At 46.8% G+C, this 25,071-nt stretch overlaps 1 protein-coding gene across 11 annotated transcripts in view; it reads left to right on the top strand.

Annotated features, from left to right (window-relative positions):
- PTPRM (protein tyrosine phosphatase receptor type M) overlaps positions 1–25,071 on the top strand; it is an 898,578-nt gene that overhangs the window by 816,670 nt on the left and 56,837 nt on the right. For all 11 annotated transcript variants that reach the window (XM_056521605.1, XM_056521601.1, XM_056521594.1 and 8 more), the window contains 2 exons: positions 8,705–8,802; positions 24,935–25,051. In XM_056521605.1, coding sequence (XP_056377580.1) covers positions 8,705–8,802; positions 24,935–25,051 — 215 coding nt within the window. The remainder of the gene's footprint in view (positions 1–8,704; positions 8,803–24,934; positions 25,052–25,071) is intronic.

Genomic DNA, 25,071 nt, shown 5'->3' with positions numbered 1-25,071 from the left:
TGGCTGAATCACACTGTTACGCCTAGCGCTCCGGGTCCCCGCTCCTCCCCGGAGCGCTCACGGCGTCTCTCTCCCCGCAGCGCCCCGGTCAGTCCCGCTGACCGGGAGCGCTGCACTGTCATGGCCGTCGGGGATGCGATTCGCACAGCGGGACGCGCCCGCTCGCGAATTGCATCCCAGGTCACTTACCCGTCCCGGTCCCCTGCTGTCATGTGCTGGCGCGCGCGGCTCCGCTCTCTAGGGCGCGCGCGCGCCAGCTCTCTGAGACTTAAAGGGCCAGTGCACCAATGATTGGTGCCTGGCCCAATTAGCTTAATTGGCTTCCTCCTGCTCCCAGACTATATCTGCTCACTGCCCCTGCACTCCCTTGCCGGATCTTGTTGCCTTGTGCCAGTGAAAGCGTTTAGTGTGTCCAAAGCCTGTGTTACCTGAACTTCTGCTATCCATCTTGACTACGAACCTTGCCGCCTGCCCCGACCTTCTGCTACGTCTGACCTTGCCTCTGCCTAGTCCTTCTCTCCCACGCCTTCTCAGCAGTCAGCGAGGTTGAGCCGTTGCTAGTGGATACGACCTGGTTGCTACTGCCGCAGCAAGACCATCCCGCTTTGCGGCGGGCTCTGGTGAACACCAGTAGCCTCTTAGAACCGGTCCACTAGCACGGTCCACGCCAATCCCTCGCTGACACAGAGGATCCACTACCTGTGAGCCGAATCGTGACAGTAGATCCGGCCATGGATCCCGCTGAGGTGCCGCTGCCAAGTCTCGCTGACCTTCCCACGGTGGTCGCTCAGCAATCGCAGCAGATTGCCCAACAAGGACAGCAGCTGTCGCAGTTGACCGCCATGTTACAGCAACTTCTGCCTCTGCTACAGCAGCAACCATCTCCTCCGCCAGCTCCTGCACCTCCTCCGCAGCGAGTGGCCGCTCCTAGCCTCCGCTTGTCCCTGCCGGACAAATTTGATGGGGACTCTAGACTCTGCCGTGGATTTTTGTCTCAGTGTTCCCTGCATATGGAGATGTTGTCGGACTTGTTTCCTACAGAACGGTCTAAGGTGGCGTTCGTAGTAAGCCTTCTTTCAGGACAGGCCTTGTCTTGGGCCACACCGCTCTGGGACCGCAATGATCCTGCCACAGCCACAGTCCAGTCCTTCTTCGCTGAAGTCCGGAGTGTCTTCGAGGAGCCAGCCCGAGCTTCTTCTGCCGAGACTGCCCTGTTGAACCTGGTCCAGGGTAATTCTTCAGTGGGCGAGTACGCCATCCAATTTCGTACTCTTGCTTCCGAGTTATCATGGAATAACGAGGCTCTCTGCGCGACCTTTAAAAAAGGCCTATCCAGTCGCATCAAGGATGTGCTGGCCGCACGAGAGATTCCTGCCAACCTGCAAGAACTCATCCATTTGGCTACCCGCATTGACATGCGTTTTTCTGAGCGACACCAAGAGCTCCACCAGGAAAAAGACTTAGATCTCTGGGCACCTCTCCCACAGCATCCTTTGCAGTCTACGCTTGGGCCTCCCGCCGAGGAGGCCATGCAAGTGGATCGGTCTCGCCTGACCCAGGAAGAGAGGAATCGCCGTAGGGAAGAAAATCTCTGTCTGTACTGTGCCAGTACCGAGCATTTCTTGGTGGATTGCCCTATCCGTCCTCCACGTCTGGGAAACGCACGCACCCAGCTCACGTGGGTGTGGCGTCTCTTGGTTCTAAGTCTGCTTCTCCACGTCTCACGGTGCCCGTGCGGATTTCTCCTTCAGCCAACTCCTCCCTCTCAGCCGTGGCCTGCTTGGACTCTGGTGCCTCTGGGAATTTTATTTTGGAGTCGTTTGTGAATAAATTCCGCATCCCGGTGACCCGTCTCGTCAAGCCGCTCTACATTTCCGCGGTCAACGGAGTCAGATTGGATTGCACCGTGCGTTACCGCACAGAACCCCTCCTGATGTGTATTGGACCCCACCACGAAAGGATTGAGTTATTCGTCCTTTCCAACTGTACCTCTGAGGTCCTCCTCGGTCTGCCATGGCTCCGGCTTCATTCTCCCACCCTTGATTGGACCACCGGGGAGATCAAGAACTGGGACTCTGCCTGCCATAGGAAGTGCCTCTCCCTCCCTCCCAGTCCCGTCAGGCAAGCCTCAGTGCCTCCTCATGGCCCCCGTCCTGGTGTCACACTGCCCCGTGCCAGGCTTCGCCCTCTGCCCTCCCTCCCCATTCCCACTCCTGCTGTGCTGCCTGCCGTTGAGGAAACCCTCCATTCTTTCCCGGTGTCCTCATCCCAAGGGAGGCAGTTACCGGACAAAGAAAAGGGGAGACCTAAGGGGGGGGGTACTGTTACGCCTAGCGCTCCGGGTCCCCGCTCCTCCCCGGAGCGCTCACGGCGTCTCTCTCCCCGCAGCGCCCCGGTCAGTCCCGCTGACCGGGAGCGCTGCACTGTCATGGCCGTTGGGGATGCGATTCGCACAGCGGGACGCGCCCGCTCGCGAATTGCATCCCAGGTCACTTACCCGTCCCGGTCCCCTGCTGTCATGTGCTGGCGCGCGTGGCTCCGCTCTCTAGGGCGCGCGCGCGCCAGCTCTCTGAGACTTAAAGGGCCAGTGCACCAATGATTGGTGCCTGGCCCAATTAGCTTAATTGGCTTCCTCCTGCTCCCAGACTATATCTGCTCACTGCCCCTGCACTCCCTTGCCGGATCTTGTTGCCTTGTGCCAGTGAAAGCGTTTAGTGTGTCCAAAGCCTGTGTTACCTGAACTTCTGCTATCCATCTTGACTACGAACCTTGCCGCCTGCCCCGACCTTCTGCTACGTCTGACCTTGCCTCTGCCTAGTCCTTCTCTCCCACGCCTTCTCAGCAGTCAGCGAGGTTGAGCCGTTGCTAGTGGATACGACCTGGTTGCTACTGCCGCAGCAAGACCATCCCGCTTTGCGGCGGGCTCTGGTGAACACCAGTAGCCTCTTAGAACCGGTCCACTAGCACGGTCCACGCCAATCCCTCGCTGACACAGAGGATCCACTACCTGTGAGCCGAATCGTGACACACACAGCCTGAAGTTTGCGGCAGCATGAGGAGAACATATAGGGGCTGAATAACACAACCTGGAGGTGGCGGAAGTATGAGGAGACCATATAGGGGCTGAATGACGCAGCCTGGAGTTGTCGGGAGCATGAGGAGAACATATTGTGGCAGAATGAGACAACCTGGAGCTGGCATCAGCATGAGGAAAACATATGGTCGCAGAATGAGACAGCCTGGAGGTGGCATCAGCATGAGGAGGATATATGGTGGCAGAATGAAACAGCCTAGAGGTGGCAGCAGCAGCATCAGGAGTCCTGAAAGTGACCCGGTGAGTGGTGTAGTGGGTGGCAATACCAGTACCCAGTGAGGAAGGTGGGTGAAAAAAGGAGAACTTGGCATCAGATGTGTGGCATCAGCCGGGTGGCAGGATCAGAATAGTAGCTGAGGCAGGTAGGCAGAAAAAAATGGTCTCTTTTGTAAAAGTGTTAGTGTGCACAAGTAAGTATTGAGGATATGCATTACATAAAACTTTACTTTTAATAATATGCTTAGGATAAAATATATGGACCCAAACAAAAGGAAAGGTGTGCAAAAACACCATGTTCCACCTACACCACCAAGTATTGATGTGATGCAAAGACCTCTAAAAGGTGAAAGGGAACAATGTATGTCCATTGTAACCGGTGGGGGTAAAAACTTCCCCTGTAAGCCCTACTCTGGCCCTATTAATTCCCTTCTTGGCAAGTGGTACTCACCATAAAAACGGCAGCCCCACACATGAAACTCTCTCTATTTCCACCTAAAAACCCTGGGAAATGGCAATGTTTGTAAGGGGAAATAGGGAGAGGTTCCTGTGTGGGGCCGCCCTTTTTAGGGCGAGTAACACTTGCCAAGAAGGGAATTAATAATGCCCGAGAAGGGCCTTACAGGGGAAGTTTTTAGCCCCACTGGTTACAATGTACCATATGTTATTCCCTTCCACCTTTTAGAGGTCTTTGCATCACATAAATACTTGGTGGTGTAGGTGGCACATGGTGTTTTTTGCACACCTTTCCTTTTGTTTGGTTTAAAAAAAAATTGGAGTACATATATTTTATCCTAAGAAAAGTTAAGTTTTAGCTAATGCATATCCTCAATACTTACTTGTGGTCTGGTGGCGAGGAATGCCTGTAACTGGGGAGTAGCAGTAAAAATGTTTGTAAAGTGTTGGTGTGGCACCATGGTCAATCTACTCTGCACGGGCATTGGTGGGTGGAAATCCTGGCTGATCCATGCCTGATTCATCTTTACCCAGGTCAGTCTATCCACAATTTTCGTGGACAGACGAGTTCTCCTTGGGGTTACTATGGCCCCCGCCGCACTAAACATCTGCTCTGATGGCACACTACTGGCCGGGCAGGACAGCTTTTCCAGGGCAAACTCCCCTAGTTGTGGCCATAAATCAAGTTTGGCTGCCCAGAAGTCCAGCGGATCTTCAAGGTGTGTTGACATGGTCATGTCAAAGTATGCCACCTAATTGTTCAGGTCCTGCTTCAGGTCTTCTGCTAATGATTTGCATCACTATGGGGGTGAAGAAAGCTACTCATCAGCGGCTGTAGCTTCTGATGGAGCTGGTACGGCTCCTACCACCCCACCCCTCCCCAGCAGCCATGGCAGTGGAAGGGGAGCACAGAGGGCTCCCCAAGTCAGACCTGCAAGAGGATGGACGATGGCACAGATAGGCATCAATAGGCTCCCTGCCTCCATCTCCACTGCATACTGCCACGGTGTGTCTGGGTCCTGTGTCTTGCCTTCCTTGTAACCTTCTAGCTCCTCTAGCTGCTCCTACTCCTCCTTTCCTGTCAGATGACTAGAAAAACCACCTATCTTGCAAAACCTAAACTGCTCCATTGTGCCCCTCCTCCTCCTCCAGTTCAGCCCCCACAGGGCTCATGTGGCTGTGAGATGTAAGCACCACGTCTCCAGTGCCCTGACCAGCCATCGTTTCCAACATGTGTTGTAGTAGATGAAGCAGTGGAATGACGTTCATCCCATAATCCTGGCGACTGACTAATAATGTAGCTTCCTCAAAGGGCCTGAGCAAATGGCAGGTGTTACTTATGAGCTGCCACTGGTTGACATTGAAGTTTTACAGGGGAGTCCCTCTAACCGCTTGGATCATCAAAAAAATGGTGATGGCTTTTCTCTGTTGGTATAGTCGCTCCAACATATGGAGGGTGGAATTCCAACGTGTGGAAATGTCGCAAATTAGACTATGTTGGGGGATGCTGTTCTGATGCTGCAGTTCAAGGAGGGTGTGCTTTGCGGTGTTCAAGTGGCTGAAGTGCATGCAAAATTTCATTCCCATTGTTAGGATGTCTTGCAAATGGGGGGGAGGGGGAATACTTCAGGAACCACTTGACAACCAGATTGAACACGTGTGCAATGCAGGGCACATGGCTCAGGCTATCTTGTCGCAGAGCAGACAAGATGTTCTTCCCGTTGTCGGTCACCATGGTTCCCATTTCCAGTTTTGGTGGAGTAAACCATGATTAGATTTCTTTATGAATGACTTTTAGCAGTTCCTCCCCTATGTGACTACATTCGCCAAGGCAAACCTTGTGAAGAACAGTGTGACACCACCTTGCCCTGCACACATGGTATGCTGGAGGGGCACTGAGACTTGTCCATGCAGTGGAGGCTGAGGAGATGGTGGAGGGTCACAGGACCAACAACCTGAGAGCGTGTAGGCTGAAGCGGCGTGACCTGTCCAAGTTGCTGTTGTTGCTGTGCAGGAACCACATTCATTCAGTGGGCCATTAAGGACATGTATTGTCCCTGACCGTAGTTACAGCTCCACATGTTGGTGCTGCTGTGCACTTTTGTACACACTGACAGGCTCAAGGACTGGCCCACCTTCTGTTCCAAAAAATTGTGCAGGGTTGGTGCTGCCTTCTTTGCAAAGAAATGACGGCTTGGGACTCTCAACCTCAGCTAGGCACAAGCCATCAGTTCTCTGAAAGGTGCAGAGTCCATCACTTGAAAAGCTTGGACAGGAGCACATTCAGCTTCTGCACCGTTGGATGAGTAGGCGCCTACTGTTGTCTCTTGGACATGGCTTCGCCTATGGATTGCTGGCAGAATGACTGACTCGAAGTAGGAGGAGCAGGAGCATCTGGAGCGACAGAAGATGGATATGACACACAGCTCCCTTCATCTGAGGTGGTGGAGCCTTGGCTGGCTGAAACAGGGAGCAGCATGCCACTGATGCAGCAGCCTGGACCACCACATCGGAGCCACAGTTCCCCCAGGCCACTTTATGGTGATGCTGCATATGTTGATGCAGGGCCGTGGTGTCAATATTGGGACCCTGGCCCTGCTGCACACATCTTTTATATGGCCATGTTAACCTCCTCCGGATGCTTGATGAAATACTGTCATACCGCAGAGTAGCTGATTTTCCCACCAACAGTCCGCACTGATTGACTGCTACTGCTGCCGACTCCAGGAACCCCTGTTCCACTACCTGCCGGGAAGGTAGGCGGCCGTGAAGGAGGTGGTCTATCCAAGGCAAGTTTGGCTCCAAACTTTCCACTTCTGCCACCATGCTGACTGCCAACCATGCTACCACCTTGCTGGCTAAGCTTGCTGGCTCAGGTGCTGCCTCACGGGCAACCTGCAACCCTCTTCTCCTGATGATGATGATGAAGCCCCTTCTGCACCCGGCTCCCAAGTGCAATCGGCTTGATCATCATCGAGTTGTGTCTGCACGTCACTGATGTCCTCCTCAGGTTCCTCAACGGTGTCTGCTTCAGGAGCCTGAACGCTCGCAACACCACCTCCCATGCCACTCTCCTCATTACTACTTGCCCGCCTAGCGGAGGAAGCGGAAGATGTCTCCTCCACTTCTTGGCTGGGCAGTAGCTGCTGACTGTCCTATAGATTGTCCTCACTAAAAAGTGGAGCTGAACCCACAGCATAAGATACTTCTGTGGGGGAGGGAACAGCTTCTGGTTGTTTGCCTGCTACGGAAGCCTGTGAGATACAGCCAGAGGCTGGATTACATAGGCTGTACTGTGTGCAGCTGATCGGTTCGTACTGTGCTGCAGTACAAATGTACTGCAGCATAGTATAACCTGTAAAAAGTGTAAAAAATGAAATAAAAAGTTCTTGAATAAAAGAAAAAAAAGCCCCTTTCCCAATAAAAACCCTGAAAGATCAAAAACACAATCATATACATTATAGGTATTGCCACGTCCATAATGACGTGTTCTATAAAACTATAATGTAAATTATCTTGCACAGTGAATGCAGCAAAAATTATAAAAAATGCAAAATTCGCCAATTTTGGTAAAAAATTTCGGAATAAAAAAGATCAAAAGGTAGCACGTATCTCAAAAATTATACAAATAAAAAGTATAGCTCATCCTGGAAAAAATAAGCCCTTATGTGGTGTCAGACGAAAAATAAAAAAGTTACGGCTGTTGGCAAATGAATGGCAGAAAAAGAATTTTGCTCAGAAAAGGAAAAAGAACATAAAAAGCTATATAAAATCGCCATATTTGTACTGGACCACAGAATACATATAACATCACTTTACCCACACAGTGTACACAAAAAAAAAAAAAAAGCCTGAAATTTTCCTGTTTTTCACAATATTTTGGAGTTTTTCAGAAAAAATGCTGCATGTGTCAACAAAAATGCACCACATATAAATTACAATATGTCACGAAAAAAAAACTATCTCAGAATCACTCCGCTCAGAAAAAGAGACACATGTCAAATAAAAAAAGAGCCTGGTCATGAAGGTAAAATATGGGCCCATCCTTCAGGGGTTAAAGGTGTTGTCCATCTTAAATGATTATTATTATTTTTTTTTTTAAACATGGCCAGGCTGCCTCCTTAAACAAAAAGAAAAACATACTTATCTCTCACTCGGTCCCCATATTGCTGCTTCTGGTCTCTTCCATGCTCCACTTCCTGATGCTGGGGCCAAGATGTCAGCTATTGGTTGATCCGGGACACTACTCTGGCCAGTAAATAATAGCTGAATGGCACTCTGACATAAAGAGCCCAAGCACCAGGAAGTGGAGTGTAGTGGAGACTGAGAGCAGCAATACCAGAGGCTTAAGAGGGACCAAGTGAAAGCTATAGGTTTTTTTGATTAAATGGGTTATCCAGGAAAAAAACTTATTTTATATATCAACTGGCTCCAGAAAGTTAAACAGATTTATAAATGACTTCAATGAAAAAATCTTAATTCTTTCAGTACTTATAAGCTGCTGAAGTTTAGTTGTTCTTTTCTGTCAAGTGCTCTCTGATGACACCTGTCTCGGGAACTGTCCAAATGTGCTTTATTGACCCATGGTCAGAAGTGGATGCAACGTTTCACCAGCATCACACTGTCTTTCTCAAGCTTGAGAAAGACTGTGTGATGCTGTTTAAACGTTGCATCCACCTCTGACTATGGGTCAATAAAGCACGTTTGCTTTCACACATCCCTTGAGTCCAACAGCACAAGTTTGAAAGCTAGGAATACCAGCGCACGAATGGTAACACTGAAAATGCTATTCATGAATATATCTCCTTCTACACTGAACATTTTTGGCATCTCACTACCTTATAAACTATATGTTTTCATCTACTGTAGTGAGAAACTTCGGCTCTCTCACATTGCTACCATTCTAAACTTTTGTTCCATTTTATGTCCCCCTCACAGGCCCAATGCAAGAAACAGTATATGATTTCTGGAGGATGGTGTGGCATGAAAATACTGCCAGCATAGTCATGGTGACCAATCTAGTAGAGGTTGGCAGGGTAAGAAATATGTGTTTCTTATTATCTTTCAAAAGTATTTTTGAATGGGTGTTTCTCATCTTTTAAAGTCATCCCACATCCACGGGATAGGGGATAACTAGCTAAACATTAGGGGTTCGACCCCTGCAATCTCAAGAACGGGTCCCCAGTGTCCCGGTAGAATAGAGTGGCAGGTTGTGCATTCATTCTTTATTTTTACGTCACATGTAACTTATCCGCTCTGATTGCGGATTTTATGCTTCGGAATTCTGCAAGTGGAATTTTGCAGCGGAAAATCCACAAGTGGATTATGTTACTACCCACTGAAGTCATTGGGTAGCAACATGGATTTTCCACTGCTGAAAATTCCACGTGCAGTATTCCGAAGTCTAATGGTTATTGCATTATCACATTATTGTGACAGATTTGGGGCTTGCATACATTTGTATTAGCCATTGCCAATTACAATCGGTGCATGGAATTAGTTATAAATTTATATTCAATACTATTTTAATATTTTTGTAATCTTCTGACTACACTGGGCCATACACTTAAAATAGCTGTTGACGGAACTCTCATTCAGTCAATGGCTATCTGCCCTTCATTCATCTCTATGCATTAAACCAGAAATTCAGAAATTACGCTTTAATTCCAATGTTGAATATATGGACCCCTCGTCACGTCGTACATGAAGCACCCATGGTTGTATAAGGCTTCATACCCAGTGATTACCATCTGCTATCAGCATATTGGACACACTGCTATTGCCAGATATCAGTGTGATTGCTGGCGTCTGTCATTAACATGGTGCCCCAGGTCTCCTCATGAAGTGGTGATCATCACACCCCCTACATTCATCTCTATGGGAGAGCCAGAGATACCCAATTACAGCGCTTTGGCTCTCCCATAGAGATGAATAAAGGGCACGTGCCCTCCACACGGGCAGGAGATCGCGCACGGGGGGTCCCAACAGTTGGAAAACCTGCGATCTGAAACTTTAATTTCAAGGTGGATGACCTCTTTAGTAAAACCACATGGTGAATGGCGTAAACATAAAAATAAATACCAAAGTCCAGAATTGCTGGTGTTTAGTCACTTCCTATATAAGAAAGAAAAATTAACAAAAAGTCCAGTCGATAAAAAAACTACAGATCTCGGCACAAAAAATGCACTAAAACAACCCGTATAAAAAATAAGTTATAGGGGTCAGTAGATGACAATTGTAAGCATATTAGTTTTCTTACAAAGAGTTATAATTTTTTAAGAGTAGTAAAAATGTTGTATCATATTTGCATTGACCTATAGAACATAACGTGTTCTTTTAATCGTAAAGTGAACTGTGTAGAAACTGCCCCTGAACTGCGCCAAAACATAGCCAAAAAAAAATGCTCTAAAAGCAATGATAAATCTCCCCCATAGTGTGTGAACTACTTCAATCCCGAATGTGTTTCTTTTCCAGTATGTTCCGCTCAGGAACTGTTTTCTGTACACAAAGAAAAACACTTACATTTTCTGATTACACCTTTGTGTCCTCGGGCTATTGAAGAAGTTAAAGTACTTTGCTCCAGCACGATGTAATAGCGCTGCAATGAAAACAGATATGTCTCCTGATAATTGTGCTGGAAGCCGCTTCCCATCTCACACCACAGCTATCAGTCTCTAAATCTGCATAATGATTTCAATTGATTTCTAAGCTTCATTTTCTCTTCCCGTCTGCCTGCATTGTGTGAAATCCCATTTACAGATCATCCTTGTTGATGCATACTTAGAAAGCGATACACACCTTGGCAAAGTAAGGGTTGATGTCCGCAAGCATTTAATCTTTCATAGCTTGGCAAGGGCAACCGCGAGAGGCTACCTATTACCCATTATATCTTTGCAGAGAAGATGGACAGCCATTACTGTATATACTCGAGTATAAGCCGAGTTTTTAAGCATGAATTTTCGTGCTGAAAACACCCCCCTCGGCTTATACTCGAGGGAACTCTCTGCCTGTCAATCCCTTCTCAGTGGTCTTCAACCTGCGGACCTCCAGATGTTGCAAAACTACAAAAACTGCAGATCACGGCACATGCTGGGAGTTGTAGTTTTGAAACATCTGGAGGTCCACAGTTTGAAGACCACTGCGGCCTTCGTCATCATCCATACCCCCCCCCCCCCTTTAGTTTTCTACTCTACCTGTGTGTCGTCGTCAAGGCAACGTCACTAGTCCGGGGCCGGGCCCTTAGCAGAGAAGAAGCCCCCCCCGGTGAAGATGGACAGCCAGGAACAACTAACCCTCCCCACCGGACGGTCCCTGCAGCATAGATGGCCCGGACCAGCTCACCCTTCCTTCCCACCGAGGGGAGGTGAGTACAAAACTAAAGGGGGGGGGGTCTGGATGATGACGAAGGCCGCAGTGGTCTTCAACCTGTTGTCCTCCAGATGTTTAAAAACTACAACTCTCAGCATGCCCGGACAGCTGATGGCTGTCCGGGCATGCTGGGAGTTGTAGTTTTGCAACATCTGGAGCTCCGCAGGTTGAAGACCACTGGATTGACAGGCGGTGATGATAAAGGGGGGGTGGGGGTGTGGGATGATGACAGGGGGATGATGACAGGCAGTGATGATGAAGGGGGGTGGGATGATGACAGGGGGATGATGACAGGCAGTGATGAAGAAGGGGGGGATGATGACAGCCGGTGATGATGAAGGGGGGGTGGAATGATGACAGGGGGATGATGACAGGCGGTGATGATGAAGGTGTGGATGATGACAGGGTGATGATGACGGAGGTGTTAATGACGGGGGTCTGGATGATGACAGGGGGGGATGATGACATGGGGGGGATGATGTATTTCCCACCCTAGGCTTATAATCGAGTCAATAACTTTTCCTGGGTTTTTGGAGTGAAATTAGGGCTTCGGCTTATATTCTGGTTGGTTTATACTCGAGTATATACGGTATCTAAACAAATGCCTTTAAGACAAGCCACTTTTTTATGTGTAAGCCTCCATTGGATCTTTTGTATTGTTTGCCACCACACACACCTCTGTACCAAAGACTGTTCTTGTATAAAATCCATCTTGACAGCATTGAGTGACTTGGAATATGCTTATATCTTGTAAGCTTCATTTTTAACAAATATTTTTTTGTTAGTATGTAGAGACGTAAACGTCTTTTGTATATTTAAACCGATTTACTCACCAGACAGCATGCAGTGCAGTCTCCATGGCTCCCACAGGAGACTTTTGCACTGGTAATAATTTAGGCTAATGATTTCTAAACATGTTAAGTCAGTTTTGAAAAGACCTCATTAAACCAGGACTGTTTATTAAAACCTTAAACGAAGCCTTTCAGGCATTTAGAGATATTATTAGTTTGCCCTGCACAGTTCTGGCAACGGGTGATAAAATGATTTCACTCATACAAAAGGCTTATACTCCAAGGAGTAAACACATTACTTCAGTCTCATGAATGAAATGCCTAACATAGTATTGATCCTCATCTTGTCATTTATACAGCCTATTGTTTATCTCAGCTGATACATACAGTAGCACTGTACAGTTATGCAGCACCTGATTTATAGGCCTCAATATTAATAGTGATGTCACCTCTAGCTACAGTCTATTTAATACATTAACAATACATGCATCAATATCCGAACATATATTGAAGTGCAAATACTGTAGATGCAGCAAAGCAAGTTAATATTGCAAAGAAGATACATGCAATCAAAGTACAAACACAGCATATGTTATAATGCAGACAAGTGCAACAGAGTATATAAATGCTGCAAAGCGGACAAGTGCACAAAAGCCTAGAGGTACATAATGAACGCAGATGCTGCAAGTACGGAAAGATGAAAATAATTCCGGACCCAGCATTAGCTTTCTGTACCTTGATAAAGCTGGTCTCTATCGGCGAAACGTTGGGGGGATGCTAGGGCAATCTGTATTTTAATTCTCAACCAAGGATTGGAGAAAAAGGATGTTCTTAGAGGATCTGTTATAGGGAGCATTGGTAATGACCCAGAAATAGAGGAATTAATTTAAAGGATCCTCCAGCAAATACCCCCAATTATAATACAAGTTTGGATGGGACTTGATTCCAATACCTTGGTTGTGTTTTTTGTATTATTTGAGCACTTTATGGGGTCATTTTAAACCAATCAATAAAAGTGATATTTTAAAGGGGTAACCCTAGCAATAGGACTTAGTCCTGGAAGGGCAGCAGGCCCTGAAGGGAATTGATTTAGAATTACAATTAACCCTGGGTACTCCATGGGAGATTTATTACTGAGTATAACACCAAATTTAAGACACCTGTTCCCCATTCCCACCTGAGACCTTGTAATACTAATAAGTCACATGATATCGGGGTGGGAAAATGGCTAATTTGCCCAATTTGGACATTTACACTAAGGAGTGCATTCACTACTTTACATTGTAGCAGAGTGTAATTTCTTCAGAAAAGATATGATTCTATAATAACTCTATATAATAATAATAATAATAATGATAAGTATTTACAAAAATGTAAGGGGTGGACTCACTTATGTGAGACGCTGTGTGTCTATGTACCATATTTTTCGCCGTATAAGACGCACTTTTTCTTCCCCAAAATTGGGGGGAAAAGTTGGTGCATCTTATACGGCGAATACACACCTATCGGGTCGGTCCCTACGGCCAATCGCGGTGATGCCTTGTATTAACCCTTCAGACGCGGCGATCAAAGCTGACCGCCGTGTCTGAAGCGAAAGTCGGGCTGTTCGGGACCACCACGGCGTCCCGAACAGCTTACAGTACACCGGGAGGGACCTTACCTGCCTCGTCGGTGTCTGCTCGGTGCCGGGATCCCCTGCATGGCCGGCGCTCTCCTTCGACGTCATCACGTCGTCGCGCACGCCGTCCCGTCATCCAATAGGAACGGCATACGTAGCGACGTGATGACGGCGATGGAGAGCGTGGATCCCGGGGAAGAAGATGTCTGGAGCGTCGGGGACACCACGGGGACGCGGCGACAGCGATGGAGCGACATCCAGGCCAGTGGTTTTCAACCTGCGGACCTCCAGATGTTGCAAAACTACAACTCCCAACATGCCCGGACAGCCAACGGCTGTCCGGGCATGCTGGGAGTTTTAGTTTTACAACATCTGGAGGTCCGCAGGTTGAAGATCACTGTTAGGTGCAGAATCTTTTTGTTCTAGAATTTGCACCTTTAAAATTGGGTGCGTCTTATATCCAGGTGCGTCCTATAGGGCGAAAAATACGGTAATTCCTGATCTATTTATTCCCTTCCTCCATTATTTTATATTATCTATTACATACAGCTTGATCAGATTAAAAATTCTTAGGTGCCTTCTTACTTTTTCTCATTAAGTTTATTAAATCAATAACCAACATAATTAGGACTTTACCATCTCCTGAATTATAATGACAGAATGTAGGCCAAGAACAGCATATGTGTAGAGTTTATAAACTGTTTATTACATTCACCGTGCACAGAAAACATATCCTGACGTTTACTATACAAACATTAAGCCGTTGTGTTGAAAGTAGTGAAGAACTTGATGAAAGGAGCCAGAGCAGGATACAAGGAACACAAAGTTTTATTTTCCTTGAATGACTCAAATGAAGTAGATCATTCTAAGATCCAAGGCTATTAAGCCATGCCACGTCATAACTGAGGAGCAAGCAAGCTGACATGCTGTGGTCACTGGAGCAGGAGCAAAAACATCGGAAAAAACTAATATTTTTCACTGTAATTCTAGGAGTTCTATACACTGAACAGATGCTTGGTAAAATACTTGTTTTTTTCAAGAGTGCTCAAGAAGGGAAATAGCTTCCATTACAGACTCATCTTTCTCAGCATCAGGATGGACATCTAAGACATTTTATTAAGCTTTGATGAAGTGGGCCTCTTGTTGTTGCAGCTTTACCCTAGATTTGTTGACAGGAAACTTTCATCCATAACCTACTTTATTCTACGTATGAAATATTGCCAGGCTAGAGCACCTAAAGAGCAGCTATTTTAAGACTGTTATTTTGGCTTGAAAAATTATATCAGAAACAACAGACTGCAAGCAGTATAATTGGTTAGAATTTCACTGGAGCACACCGAGCTGTATGTAATTGATTGTCTCAGCAGCTATTTGTCTATCTTTGTTTCCTGTAATCTAGACAGTCCAGTAAGGAGAGTGTTAACAGTCTCATCTATTAGGAAAGTTTTCCTGACTATATACTATGTAGCTGTTTCTAAGCTGGAGGCAGGTTGCGGGATCCCCTGGCGGTGGTGATCCCAAAATTCCGACTTGCGGGATCGCGGGATACAGAGGCAAATTGGTTTACACAGATAGCTGAGTTGGCAGGACAACGCGTTTCGAGAGGGGATTCCTCTCTTCGACAGGGACAACGCTACAAGGTGAGTGGTATTTCTGCCTTTTTTTTAACACACCTATATCATCTAAATATACTACACTATCAGAGCACCATTTTCTCTGTCTCCCTTTTTAACCCCCCTATTCCATGTAGCTATTTCTGGCAGAATCTTCATATATTTACTCTTTAACACTTTCAGGGGTAGTCAACTTTTTTTTCCCAAATACTGATCCTAGCAGAAATGTCTTTTCTACTTACTCTGCCAAGATCTGTTCTTGAAATTCTTTTTAAACGCAAACATACAAAAAAGGACTACAGCAACAATGTTAGGGAGTTGTTACGATTTGGCAGGCTGGATGTGCATCCTCTGTGTCAGCGAGGGATTGGCGTGGACCGTGTCGGTGGACCGGTTCTAGGGTTGCTACTGGTTTTCACCAGAGCCCGCCGCAAAGCGGGATGGTCTTGCTGCGGCGGTAGTAACCAGGTCGTATCCACCGGCAACGGCTCAACCTCGCTGACTGCTGAGAAGGCGTGGGACAGAAGGACTAGGCAGAGGCAAGGTCAGACGTAGCAGAAGGTCGGGGCAGGCGGCAAGGTTCGTAGTCAATGAGGATAGCAGGAGATCTGGAACACAGGCTTTGGACAACACTAAACGCTTTCACTGGCACAAGGCAACAAGATCCGGCAAGGAAGTGCAGGGGAAGTGAGGTAATATAGACAGGGAGCAGGTGGAAGCTAATTAGGCTGATTGGGCCAGGCACCAATCATTGGTGCACTGGCCCTTTAAATCTTAGAGAGCTGGCGTGCACGCACCCTAGAGAGCGGAGCCGCGCGTGCCAGAACATGACAGCCGGGGACCGGGACGGGTAAGTGAGTTGGGATGCGATTCGCGAGCGGGCGCGTCCCGCTATGCGAATCGCATCCCCGCCGGCAATGTCAGTGCAGCGCTCCCAGTCAGCGGGTCTGACCGGGGCGCTGCAGAGCGCTCCGGGGAGGAGCAGGGACCCGGAGCGCTCGGCGTAACAGTACCCCCCCCCTTAGGTCTCCCCCTCTTTTTGTCTCCTTGTCCCTTCAAAAGAGACGAGAACAAAGGGGACGCCTCATGAGTCTCCTTCTGAAAAAAGAAGTCCTGGGTAGCTATACCAGCGGCAGGTAGTTCAGAAGAAGTGGGAATGGGGAGGGGGGGGCAGAGGGTGAAGCTTGTCACGGGGCAGAGTGTCACCAGGACGGGGGCTATGAGGAGGCACGGCACAGTCCAGATAGGCCTTGGGGAGACCAGGCACAGGAGGAGACACTGAGGCCCGACAGACGGGACTGGGAGCAGATGTGAGGCATTTCTTGCGACAAGCAGAACCCCAATTCTTGATCTCCCCGGTGGTCCAGTCAAGGGTGGGAGAATGATGCTGGAGCCATGGCAGACCAAGGAGGACTTCAGAGGTGCAGTTGGGAAGGACGAAAAATTCAATCTTTTCGTGATGGGGTCCAATGCACATTAAGAGGGGTTCTGTGCGGTAACGCACAGTACAGTCCAACTTTACTCCGTTGACCAAAGAAATGTAGAGCGGCTTGGCGAGATGGGTCAGCGGGATGCAGAACATATTCACCAAAGAGTCCAGAATAAAATTTCCAGAAGCACCAGAGTCCAAGCAGGCCACGGCTGAGAGGGAGGAGTTGGCAGAAGGAGAAATCCGCACGGGCACAGTGAGATGTGGAGAAGCAGACTTCGTACCAAGGGACGCCACACCCACGTGAGCTGGGTGCGTGCGTGCGTTTCCTAGACGTGGAGGACGAATAGGGCAATCCACCAAGAAATGTTCGGTACTAGCGCAGTACAGACATAGATTTTTTTCCCTACGGCGAGTCCTCTCTTCATGGGTCAGACGAGACCGATCCACTTGCATAGCCTCCTCGGCGGGAGGCACAGGGGTAGATTGCAAAGGATACTGTGGGAGAGGTGCCCAGAGATCAAGGTCTTTTTCCTGGCGGAGCTCCTGGTGTCTCTCAGAAAAACGCATGTCAATGCGGGTGGCCAAATGGATAAGTTCTTGCAGGTTGGCAGGAATCTCTTGTGCGGCCAGCACATCCTTGATGTTACTGGATAGGCCAGCGAGACTTGGCAGCGGCACCTCAGCGGGATCCATGGCTGGATCTACTGTTACGATTCGGCAGGCTGAATAGCATCCCTGCCGGCAATGTCAGTGCAGCGCTCCCGGTCAGCGGGTCTGACCGGGGTGCTGCAGAGAGAGAGACGCCGCGAGCGCTCCTGGGAGGAGCAGGGACCCGGAGCGCTCGGCGTAACGGGAGTCTTATGTAACCGAATGTGCATGTCTAACACTTCTCCTATCTCTAGATGATCATATGCAGAACTATGCAGATAACTATGCAGAGTTAAAATTCCCAAACTCTGCAGATAGGTAGAGCTGCTTCTGGTTTGGTAACCTGTGGATAGCTTAAAGGTGGGATGGGCACTAGCCACACAGTACACCCTCCCTCCAAGAAAGTGTCAGCAACAGAGCCTCTGTTAACATTGCTTGCCAAAGTACCACAATGAGCCAGTGATGAACTAAGACCTTCAACCATTATGTGAAATAATTTCCACACTGAAATACACATCAACATATTTATGATATCCTTCATTACAAGGGCTTTAGGGCAAATGGCATGTGAACCTTCAAATCATGATGTCACTAGTAGGGAGTGGCTTCTGTAATCAAAAACGCCATTTGCACTAAAGGCCTTGAGAAAGCTGATGTTTGTGGTAAAACGTTGGGTGGGCGATGTGGTGTTAGGTTTTAATAATCAGTCACTTATTCATCTTAGGTAGTTGTGGACTGCAGCCACAAGATCTCCTTATGTGCACTCTAGTTTGGCATGCATGCTTTATATTAAAACAAAAAGACCAGAGACCAGTGGGTTGATGTTTTTAACTATTTATAAAGTTACGTTTTAATTTAGTATCAGTGGATGGGAAAACTAGGGTTTTTGTGATCGCTTATCGATCAATCGTGTTTGTAAAAGCTTCTGCTTTAGAGGCTCCGATTGGGGCCTACATCCCAGATTGTGTTCAGCAGCAGAAAACAAAGACAGTCTATTGCACAATTGACAATAACCGAGCTTGGAGGACTCTTATTGACCTCAATAGGGTCTGTCGGATTTCCGTTTTATGTCTGGTTATTTGAATGGATTCAGCGATATGAACCTAGCCTTATAGTGTGTGTTACTTACTATATCAGTGATAAATGTTATGCGTGAGATGTGTCACTTCCAGTTGTGTTTTATCACTCACCTCTATAATTATCACTTACCTCTATAATTCACACATTTGTTTTTCGTATGTTTCAGAAAATATATATTTTTTGTAAAATATGAAGAAACTAAATATATTTTTTAGTGAAATATTCTTTGCCAATAAGGAGCATATTCTGAATGGTATTTTCTGCATCTACTACAAGGCTAGTAGGTGTGAGTTGTTTGCTTGACATCCGTATGATAAAGGGTGATGTATACTCCAATATAGATAAGGAAACATTTTCCAGCCTGTTAAACTGTAGTGTGTTTCTGCCAAAACCCGAGAGTCAACAGTTGGCAGCCACTATCTCCAGACATCTTTGTTTTCATCCAATGTGTTCCTGATCCCCCTGCAGCTGCTTCCTGTTATGTTCTTTGAAGTTATTTACAGTATGTGACTAATGTTTCACTACAACAAAATACACAGCATCTAGGACATGCATGGTGGTTATATAAGGGCTCGTTCACACAGCCGTCTGCCCCCGTAAATGTATGCCCGTTTTGCAATCCGTTTGATATTTTTTAAACGGGTTGCAAACGGCTGTAAAATAATCCCATTGATGTCAGTGGGATTTTTTTACAATCCTTTATCACCCGTTTGCACCCGTTTCCTTCCCGTTCCATTTTTTTTGATGGGGAAAAAACGTTGCATGCAGTATTTTTTCTCCCGTCAAAAATAACGGAATAGAAACGGATATTAAAAATTTAACATTGAAGTCTATGGCAAACAGATAAACATATAATGTCATCTGTTTGCACCCAGTTTTTAATATCCATTTTTCAACCGTTATTACTTCTGAGCATGCTCAGAAGGAGTGAAATCAGCAAACTCTTGCTGTGCTGTGGGACTACTACTACTCCCATCATGGAACAGACTTGTTTCCTTTATGGGAGTAGTAGTTTCCAGGTTGCGGGAGTCTGGGGAGGCTAGATTAATGCTTGTACTACTACCCCCATCATGGAACAGAGTCTGTTTCATGTTGGGGGTAGTAGTCCAGGGGCTGAGGGATTGATCGCACTGGGCCTCACGTATGAGACCCCATGCGATCAAAAGTTATTAACCAGGGGAGTGGGCGGCATGGTCCGCAACCCTGTGATGTATCGTGTGTGTTTTACTTTAATTTTCAAATACCACGTGGGGAGCCCTGAATGGCCAGCTCTGAGGGGCCATTCAGGGCTCCCTGCGGGAATTTTAAGTAGGGCTGGGCGGTATGACCACTGCGTATCACTGTATTTTTGTAACTTTCGGTGGTTCCACGGTATATAAAGGTATTTCCTCCCCCCCCCAATTACTTATCAGCCCAGCGCTGCGCTATTCTGCCCCCCCCCCCCAACAAAGATTAATTATCAGCCCAGCGCTGCCCCCATCGGGGTAAATACTCACATGTCACCCGCTGCCCTCCTCGTGCTGCTTGTTTCCGCCGCAGACACAAGGTAAACAAAATAAACATATGTTCCGACGTCGGCCTTACGCTAGGGACGGGAACGTCGGACAGCCGTTGTAGTTTTGCAACATCTGGAGGTCGGCAGGTTGAAGACCACTGCTCTATATTGTGAAGGTATCCCTATGCCAGGGCTGCAAAAAATAAACAAAATAAACTTTAACTTACCTCCTGTTGGTCCGGTACCGTACTCATCTGCTTCCTAGTGAATGGAACGTCGGACAGCCCTCAGCCTATCACCGGCCGCAGCGGTGTTCCGTCTCGGCCGCTGATAGGCTGAGCCCACTGTCATGTAAGAAGCTCTCGGCGGCTTCTTACATGACAGTGGGCTCAGCCTATCAGCGGCCGAGGCGGAACACCGCTGCGGCCGGTGATAGGCTGAGGGCTGTCCGACGTTCCATTCACTAGGAAGCAGATGAGTACGGTACCGGACCAACAGGGGGTAAGTTAAAGTTTATTTTGTTTATTTTTTGCAGCCCGGGCATAGGGATACCACACAATATAGAGCAGTGGTCTTCAACCTGCCGACCTCCAGATGTTGCAAAACTACAACTCCCAGCATGCCCGGACAGCCAACGGCTGTCCGGGAATGCTGAGAGTTGTAGTTTTGCAACATCTGGAGGTCGGCAGGTTGAAGACCACTGGTATAGATTGTCAATGCCGGCGGCCGCAACAAACATGAGGATGAGGAGGGCAGCGCATGCGGGTGACATATCAGTATTTCCCCCGATGGGGACAGCGCTGGGCTGATAATTAATTGGGGGGCAGAACAGCGCTCGCGGGTGACTTGTGATTAGTTCCCCGATGTGGGGACAGCGCAGCGCTGGGCTCATTCATTCATTCCCGAGGGGGAGGGGCCGAACTGCGGTATGGGTTAAAATTCATATTGTGCAGCACAAAAATTTTGGTATTCAATATGAACTGGTATACCCAGCCCTAATTTTAAGGTCATTATTACAAGGATTGTAATGTTGCACTACACTGCGCTGCGTTCCCCGGCTGCCCTGATGCACTGCAGGAGGGCAAGATCTTTAGGTAGCGCAGCAGTGAGCTATATACATAGCTAGCACAGTGGGTGGCCAGACATATAGTGCTATATGTATAATGCCCCCCCCCCCTAGCTATGTATAATGCCCCTCATTGCGCTTACATATGTCCCCCAAGCGAGCGCATACAGAAATCCCTCACAGCGCTATATGTGAATAGTATGCTATCTGCAGCACATCTGCTGGCCGGGAAGTGGGCGGCATTGTGCTGCTTTTCCCGACCAACAGCAGGATGTGCTGCTGATAGTATACTTTTCATAGATAACGCTGTGAGGAACATATGTGTATAGAAGCGCTGCAAGGGGACAGTTATATATCATTATATATCTGTCCCCCTGCAGCGCTTCTATACACATATGTTCCTCACAGCGTTATCTGTGAATAGTATGCTATCAGCAGCGCATCTGCTGGCCGGGAAGCGGGCGGCATTGCGCTGCCTTTCCCGGCCAGCAGATGTGCTGCAGATAGTATACTTTTCACAGATAGCACTGCAAGGGATTTATGTATGCACTTGCTGCAGGGACATATGTAAGCGCAGCGGGGAGCATTATACATAGCTAGCGCAGTGGGGGGCATTGTACATAGCTAGCGCAGCGGGGGGGGGGGGGGAATTATACATATAGCTCTATATGTTTGGCCCCCACTGCACTAGCTATGTATATTGCCCACTGCTGCGCTACCTATAGATCGTGCCCTCCTGCAGCTTACAAGGGCAGACGGGCAATGCTTCCCCGGCTGCCAGTGCAGTGCAGCATTACAATCCTCACTAATGACTTTAAAAACACAGCTGAGAGGTATTTAAAAATGGAAGTAAAACACGCACACGATCTACATTGCAGGGTTGCGGAGCATGCCACCCGCTCCCCTGGTTAATAACTTTTGATCACATTGGGTCTCAGAAGTGAGACCCAGTGCGATTGATCTCTCAGCCCCTGTACTACAACCCCCATCATGGAACAGACTTTGTTCCATGATGGGGGTAGTAGTACAAGCACTAATCTAGCCTCCCAGCCCCCTGCAGACTCCCGCAGCCACAAACTACTACTCCCATCATGAAAAGAAGTATGTTCCATGATGGGAGTAGTAGTAGTCTTGGCTGCAGGAGTCTGTAGACAGCTGATACTAACGAATGAAAAACTGATGCAAACGGATGCCACTAAATAGCATCCCTTTGCACCCGTTAATAGAATGGTCCGTTTAGGAGGCAATAACGGACAAAATCTAGACGGGTGACAACGGCCGTGTGAACCTAGCCTAAGGATGCACCAACACTGAGTGTAATGGCAGTGACCCTTACTATTATCTTGTAATATTTTTGCACAATGTTATAAGAAATAAAAAATGACCTACTCCTAGCCTAATTATGTCTTTCCCCCGCCCCCCCCCCCCCCCTTATTTTCATATAATGTACGTATATCAAGGCTCAAGTCCTGCAGGAACGCATGGGAACTAAGTTCATGCACTTTTTCCACAGCAGGAACACAAAGGGAGATCAAAACCTGTCCAGAGAAAAAGTTGCCCAGTTGCCCATAGCAACCAATCAGATCGCTTCTTTAATTTTTAACAAGGCCTCTGTAAAATGAAAAAAGCGATCTGATTGGTTGCTATGGGCAGCTGGGCAACTTTTCCTTTGCACAGGTTTTGATAAATCTCCCCCACTGTTCCCATTAGCAGGAGTCCTGCAGGACCACCCCTTGGGTGAGTTCCCAGACTTTTTTCCCAGGATTTGACCACGGGCGTGTATCATTTACATCAGTCCCTTTTTCTAGTGGATCACAATCTACTTTCCCTATCAAACATTAATCATTCATAGCATTAAAACCACCTTCCTAATATTTAGGAAACCAAAACAGTTTTTTTTTTTAGTTTTCAAAGCCTGGACTCCATGACCCCTCTGAAGGTTTTCCTATGGTATTTGGCACCAAAATCTTAACAGCAGATTCTTTATATCCCTTAAATTGTGAAGTACAGCTAGCAGCGGTTTTCCTCTCTCCATGCAGAACACATAAAGGTTCAGCTGTATATATTAACACTGCCATAATTTCTACCTGTTTTAAATTTATAACATTTTATTTTGTTAATTTATTGCTGTTAATTTACCACATGTCCAGCCCTTACATGTCTTGCACTGGTCATTTAAGTAAGACAAGAAGAATAATATTTGCATGCAGTTGAAGGCTATGTTTACACACAGTTTTAATAATTTTTTTAGTCTAATTTTAGTCAGTTTCTATTTATTACCAAAACCATAAGTGGGGAAAACTTTTTCCATCACAGTTTTTCTCTATGTTGACTCTCTGATTTTGGCAAAAATAATGAGTGGGAACACAGTCTTAAGGTTCATGGGTCTTTTTTCCTGTATACCAGAGCAAATATGCTTAGCTAATATACATACAGTATAAAATACTCCCAAAATCTGTGCTAAAATCCACTTGCTTTCAAATCCACTCTAAGGGTACGTTCACACGGGCGGATCCCCAGTGCGTATTATGCTGTGAATTCACTACTGAAGGACCACTGTATTCTGCCTTTACAGGTGCCTGCTTGGAGCGGCAATCCGCCGCTACGAGCAGATACACTGCGATGTGCGCATGTGCAGTATACTCGCACATCGCGGATTGGCCTAGCTCAAGGAGCAGGGGGAGCGGGCGCTATGTGTGCGAGTACACCGCGCATGCGCGGCAGTGTGTCTGCTTGTAGTGACGTATTGCCGCTCCGAGCAGGCACATCTAAAGGCACCCTGTAGGGGTCCTTCAGCGGCGGATCTGCATCGTAAAATACGCTGTGGATCCACTTGTCTGAATGTACCCAAAAGGTAGAGCATGCTGTGATTTTCAAAATCTGCTGCATGCCTACCTAGAAACAGGTATCAATGTGAATTCCTTTACTGTACAAGCTGCTAAATATGTTAGCACAAGTTATGTTTCTAAATTTAACAGAATATAGAATAATGAATGCAATGTATGAAATGCAATACAGAAATCCATATAACTGATATTCTAGATCAGCATCAACAGATACATTCTACAATAAAATGTTATATCATCTACAAGCATTAATAAGCATTATAAACAACCCAATAGTTATGTTAACGTACTTCTGTTACAAACAGGCTACTTAAAAGTGGAGATGAGTTTATACAGTATAATACAATGGATTGATCAATGAACAAATGCATTTATCTCTTTGTGGAATAGAGGTGGAGGGAATATGGTATGCCAGAAAACACTCTTCAGTCCTATTCCCCGAACAAATATATATTAGTAAGAAGTATGGGATCGAAAAGAAATGGGATCAGAACAGTCAGATTTAATGTTTGTTTGTAGATTAAAACCAAGGAGATGTATAAGTCTGTAAAATAGTAGAACAATTTTTAATCAAAACCTTACACAAATTTTTAGTGTATATGTTTTAAATGTTGTATTATGGAAAGAAGCTTATAAAGGTGGACAAAGCCTTTATGCATTATAGTCAATTAATAATAATGCAGATTTATCTACAGATGTATCTCACAAAACTCTTCCTCTAAGTAAACATGATAAATAAAACATGTACTTACCATGTCCTGTACCGTGCAGTCGTTCTTCGGTAATATTCTCCTGTATCTTCTGCTCCGGGGCCGACTTGGAGCATGGGCGGAGCTTAGTGATGTCACTGCTGCTGTTTACTAGCAGATTGACCTAGCAGAGAACAGCAGCGGTGTATCACTTACCTCCGCCCATGCTCCAAGTCGGACCTGGAGCTGAAGATATCAAAGAGAATCAGCTCTTCACAGAAGCACAGAACGGACAAGGTAAGCAGCATTGTCATCAGTGTCACCTGCGCTGCCTGTCTGTACCGACAGGATTGTGCACTTTGCATATCAGTATTATGTTAGGCTTTGTGGCAGCCAATGTTTGGAAGCGGTTATTGTTGGTCACTGTACAGATTATATAATATGTGCTCTGTTTTATAAAAACGAATGTAGTGCCTTAAAATAAAGTTTTTTAAGTAGTTTGTCATGTCTTTTTTCTCCCAGGTAAAATGCTGTAAATACTGGCCAGATGATACAGAAATATATAAAGATATTAAAGTGACACTTATTGAAACAGAGTTACTTGCAGAATATGTAATCCGAACGTTTGCAGTAGAAAAGGTGAGTCCTCGTGATTCTTG

This window comes from Hyla sarda, chromosome 5 (assembly GCF_029499605.1).
Source record: "Hyla sarda isolate aHylSar1 chromosome 5, aHylSar1.hap1, whole genome shotgun sequence".
In the NCBI taxonomy this organism is placed as follows: Eukaryota; Metazoa; Chordata; class Amphibia; order Anura; family Hylidae; genus Hyla; species Hyla sarda.
Note: the sequence above shows the minus strand (reverse complement) of the source record. Positions and strands in the feature narration are given on the sequence as shown.